The 14,388-nt window shown below is 38.6% G+C and overlaps 1 protein-coding gene across 1 annotated transcript in view; it reads left to right on the top strand.

The window, feature by feature from the left end:
- LOC124876821 (reticulon-4 receptor-like 1) overlaps window positions 1–14,109 on the top strand; it is a 109,710-nt gene extending 95,601 nt beyond the window's left edge. The window contains exons 2-3 of the mRNA XM_047379832.1: window positions 7,561–8,015; window positions 9,675–14,109. Coding sequence (XP_047235788.1) covers window positions 7,561–8,015; window positions 9,675–10,574 — 1,355 coding nt within the window. The 3' untranslated portion in view covers window positions 10,575–14,109. The remainder of the gene's footprint in view (window positions 1–7,560; window positions 8,016–9,674) is intronic.
- Window positions 14,110–14,388: the final 279 nt, after the last annotated feature.

The following is a 14,388-nucleotide window of genomic DNA, read 5'->3' on the forward strand; positions in this document are numbered from 1 at the left end:
AGGTGAGCCAAGTTTAAAAAGAAGGGTCTCTTCTGTGATTGGAAGAGCTGTAAATAAACAGTCCAATCTGGTTCCAGATGTTCATCAGTAGGAGTTAGGAGAAGCCAGCCAATCCCAGACGTGTAACTGCACAGTCTTATGCAAATCAGATGGCCTCAGGCCGTAACAATGCAGAATAAAAAAATAGAACAGAAAAAAACAGGTAGTCTATCTGTTTGCTCTTAGAATTTAACACCATATGTTTTCTTAAATGAATGTGCAAATATGTTGAATTTGTAAAAAAAAAAAAAAAAGCATATTTGCACAAACACAATCTGCCTTTCTTTTTTCTTAATGAAAAAATATGCTGTTTTCTGTCCTTTAAGGTTTATATATTTATAGTTAATGTCTGTAGGATGTGAGATTTGGAAACTGAAGTCACATTCCCTGTTTGTACACACAAACCTGGCCATTAAAGCTGATTCTTCATTTGATTATTTTTGTTGTATTTCAGAAGAGCCCTGCAGATTTTTCATGTGATAGTGGTTGACCCAAAAAGATCATCTTTAGTAAAATACTTCCACAATGTTATAATTTCTACCTGGTGTACATGTTTTGTCACATGTAGTCACGTGAGTGCGTCTATCAGAGCCCTAGAATTGACTAGTCTAATATTCCTCTAGTTGGTGCAACTAGCTTACAGTAGCCATTATTTGATTATCAGTTCCTCTCTTACACTTTGCCTTGGTCTAACAGATAAATGAGGCCAGATGTGCATTTGTTGGCTTAATGTCTAGGTGTGTGAGACGGAAAACTTGAAGCAAGATGTAAATCTAATCTTTGCGCTCCATACACAACTCCACAGTGAACATGAGCTAAATACCGATAAAACATCTACAAGTACTAACAGAAATGATTTAAAAGAAAGCTTTCTACAGGTTCCATGAACTCTGTTAGAAGAAAAATGTCCAAGACGAAAAAAGGTTTTTCAGTGAGACTGACCAATCAGTTTTTGATCCAATCCACCTCTTAAGAGATGAAGTGGGAACACGCTCAGAAGTTAGATAAGAACATCCAACATAAGTGTCCAACCCCACTAATGCAAATCCCTGCAGCCAGGCTCATAGTTTTTATGAAAAGCTTTCCAAGAATAGGGAAATCTGTTATAGCAGCAGATGATTTTTTCTTCCCCTTAAAGTATTTTTCTGGGCATTTTAAGCTTTAATGACAGACAGCTGACAGAGTGCAGTAGCTGCATATGAGAAAAATGAAGCATAGCAGCGTACTGGAGCATTTCTTTCCTTTAGTGCCTCCTTCACTTATTTTAAGGAATCCAAATTGCAAATGATTCACAGCAAACATAAAGCAATAATGCTTAAGCCCATAATGCCTTTGATAAAGGACCTGCATCTGAAAATGTTTCATTTTTATGTTGTTTTCACAATGAGAGCTCAAATGAACACTCATTCTTGAAACATTCACTCAGAAACAAATGACCTGAGTGAAACTAATATTGAGTCATTTGGAAAATGTGTTATAAAGACTGATTCTCAAAGCTTCTCGCTAAGACCTTTCTCATGTTGAGAGGTGGAGTAACATCATCCTAGTGTTGTTCCCAACGGTTTCAGTTACAATTAGCTGCATATTTTCAGAGTGGAGATGAAGAAAGTAGAAAGTTTACAGAAGTAAACAAAAGGAAAAGCTGATGTCACGCATGATGAAACGTGTCCATCCTGGAAGCCTTTGTTTCATAAAAATATGAAAGCAAGAGACCCTTTTACTTCCTAAAACTCTGAATGTCTGTCTCTCAGAGGTTGGACCAAACACTGTTTTGCAACCCTCAAGTCTTTCCACTCAAGTCTCGAGTTAAATTGGATGTCTTGAACTTTGAAATTCCAGTCAGAACACTGATCAATTATGTAGTTCAGTAACAAAATACTAAGAAATTATTTTCAAAAACATATGAATGCTTTTCAAAAGATGCATTTATTTGTCAGAACAAGCAGAAAGTGAAAGTAATGTAAACAAAACCCAGTACTATATATTATAAAGTAGGTACTTTATATGAATAAAAAAATTAATTACCCAGCTCTACAAGAGGACATTCCTTGTTTGTCCTATTGCTGTACCTTACCCATTTCATATTAAAACAATCCCTTTCAAGAAAAGTAAATTTTCTGTTTTTCTGTGTGACTATTCTTACTTAAATCAAACAGATTATCTCCTTAGCATGCAGTCATGTTCTTCGAAGTTCTGCACATTGCTTCATCATTTATTTCAGATGTGTTGACACATCTAAATGTGCAGAACAATCAGCTCTCGAGGACCAAAGTCTGAGATATCTGCTTTAAAATGGCACTGTATGTTAATGGGCATTTTACATGTAAAATTAAAATAAAAATGTCCTGGGCATACAAACACATGTGTTAACATTAATTTGCATGCTCTTATTAGATAACAGAAAATTTGGCAATTGCATTTAAATACATTTTTATCTTAAAATAGTTTATGGGTAAATCTTACAAAAAAGGAAAGATTTGCTTCTTTTCAATTTATTTACAAACCAGCAATAAAAAAGAAACGTTACTACCTCTGAGGTTTACACTGTTTATCAGAACAAACAAGGTAATTATTTAAAAAATATATCTCAAACCAATATTTAGTAAACTGACAAACTGTAGAGCATTTTAATGCATTGTAAAAAATAAACATTAACTGCATTCCAATACGCTATTAATTTCAAATTACTAGTGTACTACGCTGGCATTTATACATACTGTATCTCAATGGTATAAAATTCTCCTTTCTGATCATTTAAGTAGATATTAGATCCAGTCTTAAAAGGAGAAAGGTTGAAAGTTACTGTCTCTCCATCCATAATTCTCAACCCACACATTTTGCAAACAGCAGTTGATTTCCTGTTGACCACCTGAACATGTATCTAAACTAATGAAATGAGCTAAAGAAGTGGTTCTAAATCCTAGTCCTCGGGGCCCACTGTTCTCCATGTTTTAGATGTGTCTCTGCTCCAGCACACCTGATTCAAATGATTGCATTGCCTCCTCAGCATGCCATCAAGCACTGCAGAAGCCTGAAAATCACTCATTCATTCAAGTGAATCGTGTGGTGGCGAGGAAACACCTAAAACATGCAGCACAGTGGATCCTGAAGACCAGGATTGAGAACCAATGAACCTAAGGCATTGTAATTGGGGGTTTCACTTATCATTCCATGCTTTTTTGTATGTAGAATTAAATTATTCTAGTCTAAATTTAGTAAATTTTATTAAAGTTGTATGTATGAGTTACACATTTGCTTAAATTATGTTTTCTGGTGTAAAATATCAAGTATTTAAATTCAAAAGTTTCAAGTTCAAGTTAATTTACAAGTCTTTGGGTTTAAAGTTGAGATTTTGTGATTTTTATCATCTCAATCCCAAAGTAGGCAGTTTTGTGACTCAAGTATGACTCGACTCCAAGTTACATGACTAGTTCACACCTCTATTGTCTCTTTTTTTAGCCACCTTAACATCTATTGCTCCTGTTCCTGCAGTAATTCATTGTTTTGCAAGGCAGATTATTAATGAATATAATGTTTTAGATTACAATCTCTGTTTTTAATGTTTAAACATCTGCACTTAATTTACAAGAATACATAAAAATAGAACATAGAGAAGGCCAGCCTGATTGGAAAAACTAGATGGGACAAAGTCAAAATCAGATAGAAATGATAAAGAAAAAAGTAAACCAAAAAAAATGGAAGACTGCAGGCATGAACAAATGGCAGTGAGGGACTGAAAGCAATTGGAAATTCAAACTAATGCTCAGAGCGCTTATTATCACCATGTGTAAAGCAGATTTCCACGGGAGACAATTTGTTTAATAATTACAATGGATACAGTGGGAGAAACATTATTGTTTGATTCAGTTTGTAAACTTATACTATCACGCAATTTGTGACACATCTAATATAGGAACCTCTAAATTTTCTTTTTTGAACAAAATGTGAATCATTTATATATAAAAACAATTGCACCCTTTGTAAGAAACTGAAAGACATATGTACACAATCTATGGTTCATAGCCTCGTGCACACAGAGTTCTGTTACTAACAGCAGTTTTACACCTAATTAGCAGACACAGCAGGAGGAATGAAGCAGCAGATGAAGATAAAGCGGTAGAGGAAGACAACTGTTCTGGAGAAACCAGACATAGAGTCATAAAACAACCATGCAGACACAGCTGAACCGGCAAAGCAAAAGAGAAGGGGAGAAAAGAGGTAGAACAGAGAGATGAAATCATGACAGCCTTCAGGGCTGAATATCTGCTATATAGTCACTTTACAAGGAAAACTACTGACCAATTAGACCGACAGGCCTGTTGGACTGTAATAAAAATAAGTGCGTAAAACTGATGAAAGAACAGAATAGCAGAAGATGATGTACTTAATATATTTTGATCAATTTGGCATAGTGAAACAAATGTTGTTTGATTGATTATATTACTGTTAATCACCTGTTATTCTCTTCTTAACCTTTCTATGAGTCTATAAATACAAAAACATCATGTTTGTCTCCTGACGTGTCTTTGAGACATTTGTTTAAATTTTCATAATATTGGAGTATCAGTGCACACGGTTAAACTGCACATCTGTGAAGAAGCCATTAAGGGTAAATGATTTCTACAGGTTTTGGAGGAAGTTGTATTACAAACCAGATGGCAGTTTTTGTCTTCCATCTGAGTCTGTGACAAAGCATATCTGCAGTCATTATAACAACTGTGTGGTTTTAGGTAAGCAGCAAGAACACAAAACATATATCACTTTTAAGGAGTTAGTGGCATCAGTTCCCAAACATGGGGCAGTGCTCTGCATGTTGGTTCTTTTGCTGAAGATAAGGATTAAGAGAAAATTACTAAAAATGCTGACATACATTTACATTCTGTACTGACGTAATGGATGGAAACGGAAACAATGCAGTGCAGGATGTCACAGAGACAGCTTAAATTAAGTCATTGCTTCTCTAGCAAGGAGACCAAAAACCTGACTGGATCACAAGAGAAGAGTACTGGACTAATATACTATTTGCACAGGTTTACCTGTGTAGTCGTGCAGCTCATCTGGTAGACTGTGCTGGTCAGATCTGAGTTTTAAGCCCACTTATTCAAATGTTTTCTAATTCTTGTCGATGTCAGGGAAAAAAAAGGTCTGAATTTACAATTATAAATATTAAAAAAACAGCAGATTTTGAAATATTCAGTTTTAGCTCAGATGTCTATGGATGTATTTTAACTAAAAAAGAGTTATCCACTGAGGTGATGCATATCTGAGTTAAAACCCAAAGGAATAATTAGTGTTACTGTCATGATCTCAAGGTGTGTAAGTTTCTTTATGGATCTGTTTCTCCCCTCATGTGTTTGTTCTCTAGTTGTTTTTTAAATCATTCATTGTAGATTAGGTTCATAGTTGCCTTCCTTGTACTTACCTGTGTTCGCACTCTTCTGTATTAATTTTACTCCCTTCTTCAGTTGCCCTACATTCCCTCTGCCACCAACTGTTCCACATTGCATCTGATTAGATCTTCTAGTTTATTGGTCATTTCTCCACCCTGCTTTTGTATTTAAACTTTGGTTTTTATTGCTCGTCATTGGATCCTACTGTTGGTTTACATGCTCCATGTCACTGTTAGCCCACCAGCTCCATGCCTGTAACTCTGCCCGTGTTCCATGCCCTACGTCTCTGTGTAAAGTATCAGTTCCGTTTTTTATTAAATAACTTCAACTCACTGTGTGGCTCTGACGCTCCTGCTTGCACTTTGGTCCTGCACAACCTCAGCACATTATGATAGCGACCGCTACCACTGTGAAAAAGTTAGTTACCCTGGAGACTAAATCAAGGCTAAAAAAAAGTTAATGCTTATCCCTAATTTCTCTAGAAACTCCCCCTATTGGTTGAAGAACATAACATCTGGACAAAAGAAACACAATTTCAACTCCTTATGAATTTTAACATATATGACATACAGAAATGACTTGTTTACTCATTGTGCAACTTTTAAATATAATAGCTGTATTTAAAATACATCTTAAATTGAAGTGTTTAGCAGATAGCAGACAGTTGAAACTAAGACAAAATGTACTATGGGTTATAAAGCAGTTTAGTTGTCTAAATCATTTGTTTCTGATACTTAACATTTAATTAATATTCCAGATTAAGTTGTAAAAACGTGCGAACTCACAAATAATTAGCAGTTGTTGTCTGACCACTCTAATAATAAATATTCTTTATTACACTTTATTATTGTATTATTATACAATATGAAAGTGTTGATTTGGTTTGAGCAAAAAGAATTGAAAAAAGAATTAGGTTGTCAATACGGCCGCTACTGATGTTTTTCTTTTAACTTTTTCAGAAGAAAGAGTCAGATATGTCAAATGCAACATATGTCTTGTCACAGACATACCGACAAACATTGCCACACACACATTATGTTACCAGGTCATGCAGCTGTGGGATTATACTCTGGAGTCCTCTGCTAACATGTGAGAACATGTCGCTCTTTAATAGAGCATTGCAGGGGCATCTGTCAATCACATCTGCCGATTTTCCTGTAACATGATCTCCTTTACTTCCCTAAGAGGATGCTCATTGATATAATGCAATGGCCGCTAATCTAAGTGCTTTTAGAAAGACCAAATATGTATACGTATTAACTGGATCCTTGCTGTGGTTTCAAATTAAATGGAGGGAACATATATGCACTCACAGGGTTGAACGAATGATGTTGAGGTTGGATTTTTATCTCTGGTTCAATCCAGATCTTACTCCAAGATCAGTGTGTCTCCACCCTCCACTCCTTTCACCCACTTTTTTTTTTCTTCTCTCGCTCTATTTCTAGCTCTAAGAAACATCAAACACTAAAATGATCCAAGGCAGGGAAAAATAGTCAAATAAATATAAAAATAAATGAGTGAGATGAGGGGAATCTGATAACAGAAAAGTAATACCCACGTCAGATGTCTGCTGTGGATCTTCTCAACCCCCCCATTTTTTTGCCTTCCTTCCTCACTCCTTTTTGGCTTTCCCTTATTGTGGGAACGTATTACAGGTGTGTGGCGTATTGTAAGCAGGAGAAACATCGATTTTCTGTCGGCTTTAGAGGATAACCAAAGGATATAACGCTGTGCATGTTAGGCAGATGTGTGTGCAGTACTGTCATGACTGTTGCAGGGAATGTGAACATAAGATGTATACACCTCTCTTAAAACTGTACCACCACACAATAAAAATGGTACTCAAAAAATTTCTTGGAAATATGTAAAGATTTGTAAAAAGTTTAGAGTGAAGACAGTAGTAAAAGGTAGGCAAACCCATTGGGAATGGTAAGTTTTGAGTTTGTGTGTGTGAGAGAAAATCATGTCAGCAGTGTATCTTTTGTCCCACATAGAACAGTTCCCGTTTAAATCCTTGTAAACTGACTACATTCAGTGTTTCATTAAAGATGTGTCTGATAACAGAAGCTCTGCTGTATGAATTTCATTAACTCTCCTCTTTCTCTCCCTTCCTCTCTCTTTGTTCTCTCAGGTTATGGGGGGGTGGAGCTACTGCTGGTCCTGTGGGGCCTGGATCTCTCCCAGCCCTGCCCTCGTCACTGCATCTGCTACACCTCGCCCAGCACCGTTTCCTGCCAGGCCCACAACTTCCACGCCGTGCCCGAGGGCATCCCCGCTCAAAGCGAGCGGGTCTTCTTACAAAACAACAAGATCCAGCGGCTCCTCCGAGGCCACTTCTCGCCCACCACCACCATGCTGTGGCTGTACTCCAACAACATTTCCTACGTACAGCCGTCCACGTTCCACGGCTTCGACCGGCTGGAAGAGCTCGACCTGGGGGATAATCGGCACCTGAAGGCCGTCGCCTCGGACACCTTTATGGGTCTGGGTCGGTTACACGCCCTGCACCTGTACCACTGTGGCCTGATCAGCCTGCCTCCAGGGATCTTCGCAGGCCTGCATAATCTCCAGTATCTCTACCTACAGGTACTGCCAGCTTTTATCTGTGCTGTTTACTTTTACATCTGCATTCCTTACACTGTAGGGTTTTTATGGTGTTACCCATACTTAGGCATGCTTTCGCACCTACTGCCCGAAATTCGACACTAATAAAATGCCAGTAGCAGATAAAATGATTTACCCATCAACGGAAGCCTGATCCTGCAAAGCATATAGCCAGGGAGAAAAAATCATCAAATACACAACATATTACAGATAACCCAACAAAACAGAAACCACCAAAACATACATAAACCATTTTACATAACAACATGCACAGCATATTGCCCTGATATCTTATTTCCTTTGAAGTCGGACCTGATGATTCTGATTTTCTTTTATGGATTGAAACTTATAAGAGAATGTGTTATGGGTTCTTTGATAGAAGGTACTTTTGAATCCAACATAAAATAAAGGCAGAATAAACCCGTTTAAGCATCCAAACATATGTCAGTAAGACCCCATAAAATGCATCAAAGCAATACATTTTAGGTGATACATTTATGGACCTAAAATGATAAGAGTTCTTAGTTTTAGTGTATTTAAGATATAAAAAAAAATTATTCTGTATTTGACCTGACAGCCAATGATTAGAGCCAATAGAGCGACTCTATAGCCAATTCATAGATGCAAAAACCATTAACTAGGTACAAATGATATGAAAGGTATCATGATTACTGTGTGCAAATTCACCACAATTAAATGTATTATTTACTTAAAATGTGGTGAAATATGCAAAAAGTGTACAGGCTAAGAGTGAAGTCAGCAAAAATGTATTTATCAACATCATTATTAACATAATTATAATAATAATAATATAAAATGTAAAAAAAAAAAAAAAGTTTATTGCAATAACAGTTATTATTATATTATTAGTAGTAATTGCAAATTTGACAACTGCCCGTTATGAAATGATGTCACAGAGAAGTATGTGTGCAGACCAAACAAACAATGCACCCTGCATTCAGACTGCTGAGGTTTATCTGCTGTATTGACCCTTTTACCGGAGTAGAAATTCACTGAACTGCCTCAGACAAAAAGCTTTTTATTGTTTTGTCAGTTCTGCTGAGCATCAGCCCGCCCTTGACTACAATGCTGGTTGTCCATGAAATCTGAAACAAGGGGTAAAACTCACAGCCTCACATGTTCACGCTTAGAACATTCATAGTTTTGTGCAACTGCTCATGAAATCTACCAAATAGCCAAACCAGTTTGTTTGATATGACCTCGCCTAACCCCATTTTTACTGACTCCTCAAACAGAAACAATCACATGAAGACATGCACAAATCATTTTAGTGACCTCCAAAACAGCTCAGCGTATTTTATAGCCTCTGTGAGCCGCGCAGATTACCAGTAATCCTACAAACCTGCATAGTTCATCTTTTCCCTGGAATTCATAGTGTACAACTGTGTGAAGGTAATCTTTATGACAAACAAACATTTTACTGTGTGGTATAATGCAAATATTGTGTTTATTATAAAATGCAAGATCAGCCTACTGTTGAAAACCAATACATTGCTTTAAAGCCACTATTCCAATAAAGAATACTAAACATTACTGGAAATAACTTGAAGGTTATTGTAAGTGATCCATAACCAACTTAAAGATTCTTTTTTTTTGTCTATCTTCCCTCTTATTTTCTAGGATAACAAATTAGAGTTCTTAGAGGATGATTTATTCATTGACCTTCTGAACCTAAGTCATCTCTTCCTGCATGGAAATCGACTTTGGAGTCTTCGCCAAAACACCTTCAGAGGACTGGGGGTCTTGGATCGACTCCTTCTGCACCAGAACCGAATCCAGTGGGTTGATCGGCAAGCTTTTCATGACCTTCGGCGCCTCACCACGCTCTTCCTGTTTAATAACTCCATCACCGAGCTATCCGGTGTCACCCTGATGCAGCTGCCCGCCCTGGAGTACCTGCGTCTGAACGACAACCCTTGGGAATGTGACTGCAAGGCCCTATCACTCTGGGACTGGCTACAGAGGTTTAGGGGCTCCACCTCCACTCTGATCTGTGTTTCTCCGCCGGAGCTGGCAGGAAAGGACATGAAGAATGTGAAGAAGGAAGAGCTACCCAGCTGCTTGTCAAATGAGGGCCACGGAAGAGGTACCTCAGGAGGGGAGATGGAGCATGGAGACTATTTAAACCAACTGAACTGCCACAGAAACCATCCCAACCATCATCAGCAGCCTTACCTGCCGCATGGGGACCAGCACAATGTGCTTTCACCTTCACCCCAGCCGCGACCGCCAAAGGGAAGCCGCAAAAACTGTACCCGCCGGGGCCGCAAGGCAAAAGTGGGGCTCAATGAGGTGCAGGTTCTTCAGCATGGGGTTGAGAAGGACTACTCTCCAGACGGAGATAAATACGACATGTCTGGATCCTCAAGAAGGAGGAACAAGTGCATCCCCAGAACTTCTGTTGGTCCACCAAGTGGAGTCCAGAGAGCTAATAATAACACAGGGTCCCACTCAGCAGTATACATTCCCTGTTTGTCATCAGCTCTGCTTCTGTCAATCTATTTTGTGATCCTGCGCTGAATCAGGACCAGGACACTCGTGTGCTTATGATGCAACCTTATGATTAATGCTCCTAAAAAAACACCCTGTTCTGGCTATTTAAGGAGATATATATGGATAACCAAGTGTGTACTTGACACTGTATTGAGAACATTATGGAGTATTCCTGTGGTAAAAATGCAAGAACCTTCCTTAAGTCAAAAAATGGAGTCAGGGAAAACAGTTTAGCCCATTGTTTTGATGATGTCAGCATAGAAACAACAGGGAAACTTCTGTCTCTTTGGCATCAGTCACTTCATCAAAATTATGTACTCATGACAACTGTACAGCCTCATGAAATAATGAGCCAATTATTCATTCAAATAAACGTAAGAGCATGGTAAGTATCAAAACAGTTAACCCTCTTGACTCAATAGTGCTCTCACAGCACAGCCTTGATCTGTCACTCACACTAGGACAAAGACAGTCATTTAAAGCTGCCTCTGTGCTCACTCAACAGCACCTTAAGATTAGGAAACAAAGTACCGCAGACACTGGTGGCATGAAAATGAGTCATTGTGAAGAGTTTCAGCAGTAATAGCTGTAATCACTATCAATCTGCCAGCAAATTGGCTCTGCTTCCATGTCTCGCAGTAGTTTTAATGCACATCTGTACACTTCGGCATCTAAATAATACAGCTGAAATTGTCACACAGCAATATAAGTGTCAATTTGTCAAATCAGTCCAGTTGAAAGCTATCGTTTATCCTCAACTTTGCATACAAACCTAAAAGCCATTCCAAGCCAACAAATTGTTTTAAAAGCCAACTGGTCCCATTCAGTGTCCTAGAGTGAGTGAATATTTCTGAGAAACTGTTGTATGACTGGGGGTGTAAAGTGGAAAAAGAAAAAAAAAATACTCTAAAGCCATGCGGGTAACACGAAGCTAGATAACAAGAGTGCCTAATCGGACCCAGTAATCAGTAAGAACAACATCTGGAGGCAAGAGACGACTTCATTCACTCCCACCTTCTCTTGCTTGAGTACCTCTCTGCAGGAAAAGAAAAAGCTAAGGATTTAGCCTAGGTCATATAACTTCTCATTCACTAAAACTAATGTGCACTTCTCTCTGTAATGCTGTGTATTGTTCAAAAGCACCATTCAGTCCAAACAGTCACAAGAAACAGATTCTGTGTCAGAGGTCTGATCAGCCTCTGTTGAGTAAAACGTCAGATCAGAGTCGGTGAAGCATGAAGGAGCGAATGGACTTCTCTGGTGTGTTAACGAGGACTTGTTGATCTGCAAGCCTGTCTGAAGAGTTGGATTTTTATCGCTGCTAGGTCTGAAGAGAGAAAATCCCTACGACCCTTTTGGAAGCTATGGGCTCTTCTTAAAGAATTACCAATGACAGAAGGAACCCTGGGACACAGGACCCCTTTTGATAACAGGGTAGTTCCAGCATGGTCTTCCCCCTGAAAAAAAAAAAGATTAACCACGTTCACAGCTCACTGCAAACCTCTATGCCGAGTTAGTCCAGGGTGAGCCAAGAACCAGAGACTCACTCGGATTTCCTTTAGACATTCTGTTTTTCTGTGTAACTCACCAAAGGTCTCAAGAGCTCAACTGCAAGAGGTGGAAACCAGTTGGTAAAGCAAAATAATCCATTATTTCCTACAGCACAACAAAGCAGTGACATCACTATTTGAACTAGTTGCTCCTTTTAAGTAGAGATGCACCAAGAAATTGACTGGTGACAGGAAGTGGACGGTTTTCAGCTGGATTGGCCGAAACAGATGACCAGCAACTGGAAACTCGAAAATTCTGATCACTTTCTTATCACTGAGTAAGCACTAGTGGCTTACTGCTGCACTAGCAAGAACATTTAATAGTGTGGATGCTGTTACTGAGTGAAGAAGACTCAAAGTTAGGTTCACGTTTAAAAAAACAGCACAGAAGCTACTTAAAAAGAAATTAGTTTTGAGACATGTCTGTAGTTCTTTCAGGTTGCAAGAAAGGGAGCAAGTTTGATTTTTAGCTGATAACAGGAAGTCTGAGTTCAGCACAATTGCTCCGTTCTATCCCTTGAAACTTCCTCATTCTTCTATGGAACATGCTGGATTTGAAAATGTTGGTAGCCTTTTGGAAATCTCAAAGTTAAAGGGATAGTTTGGATTGCTTAAGCAAAGTTCTGTGAACTTATCAGTAACAGCTGTCTTTTCTGCTGCAGACAGATGTCATTTCTCAGATTTGTAAAAAGTTAAATCCTCAAAGCGAATCAGATTAACTATCTGCTTATACCTATTTTGGCCATTTAAAATAACTCAAACTGAAAATGTTCACATCTATGTGACACAGTTCTGTTGACTGTCTACACTTTCGCAACACTGTTGTTGAATCTGTTGCAGTTTTCTTAGCTGATTGACGTCCATATCACTATGCTAAAGTTACCTTAATAAAGACTGTCAGCTGTATCAATCTGCCTCATCTACTGCCACTCACAAAGGCCCTGGCATGGTTCTCCAGATCCATGAACTTGAACTGCTTGGACGTCGTGAACCCCTGATCTTGTCATTTTTTGCTCAGCTGAACGACCATGTTCCAACTAAAGATCTGGAGTCTCATTGTCCTGTGATGAGCTGGACACATGTCTAGGGTGTACTCAACCTCTTGCTCATTGACCACTGGTTATAATCACTGTATTATTCTGATCGGTGCATCTCTACTTATGACCAAACAATGACTAAGCTTAAAAAACATTACAATCATAACAGGCTGTTACAAAAAGCTCCAAAATGTGTGGTCCAGTTTGCAGACTACCTATAGGAACTGGTTTGTAGAGGAATCCAAGGGCAGGGACTATAATTGTACCCCGCTTGTGTGTTTTTCCAGCTGAGCCCCACCTTTTCATGTCTATCTTGATGTCAGGACATTCAGTGGCCTGTTACTATAGTGTCACTGTCCTGACAAATAAGATTCTAGGCCCCTATACCAGTGAACTTTGTTTGTGCTGCTGTAAATCAAGAGGTGATGTAAATTGTGTCTGTTTATTCTCGTGAGAATGAATTTTGTAATAAAACAAAAATAAATAAAAGGGAAGAAAAAGTGGAGAAGTGACACTCTCTGTCACATCTCACTTGTTCCTATAAAAAATGTACAGAGAGCTAAAGGCTGGAACTTTGTTATTTTTATAACATTCTTATAATCGCTTATTTGTTTGGATTTCACTCTTTTTGTCTTGCTGAGTCACTCAAGATAAACAACACACTGCACTGTCCTACGTGCTTCTCCTCCTTATGTCTTTCCTTGCTTTCCATTTGTCATTCTCCTTCTCCATCTTTCCTCCTCCTTGTTTCTCTTTACCGTCTCATCTTCCTCTGCTGCCGTTCCCTCTTTTCAATGAGCACACACAGACACACACACAAGCACACACACACACACACATATACACATACACACACATGTCTGTGTATTATTTTCCTCTACTTCTTTGTGGAACCCAAATGTTTTCTATGTGGTTATCAAACAATGCCAGACTGAAGCTGTTTATAAATAACATTAAACAGATAGTGTCCTCAAACGGCTGAGGTGGTCTCTGTTTGTTTGCCTTCTTTTGTTCGGGCAAGTGTGCACATCTGTCTGAGTGTGTGGTTAATAGACATACCTCTAAATGAGCCCTGAGGCTGCATGATAAGGCAATGAAAGGAAAGAAAATGGTCAAAAACTAAAAGGCAATAAAAAAAAGATAATTGAATACATGCATTCATCTGCTACGAAGGGGAAAAAGCACACTCACATTTAACAAGGGTAGATGTTGCCCCGCCCTCCTCCCCCCATGTCCTACATTTGGCCACACATT

This window comes from Girardinichthys multiradiatus, chromosome 11 (genome assembly GCF_021462225.1).
Source record: "Girardinichthys multiradiatus isolate DD_20200921_A chromosome 11, DD_fGirMul_XY1, whole genome shotgun sequence".
NCBI lineage: Eukaryota > Metazoa > Chordata > Actinopteri > Cyprinodontiformes > Goodeidae > Girardinichthys > Girardinichthys multiradiatus.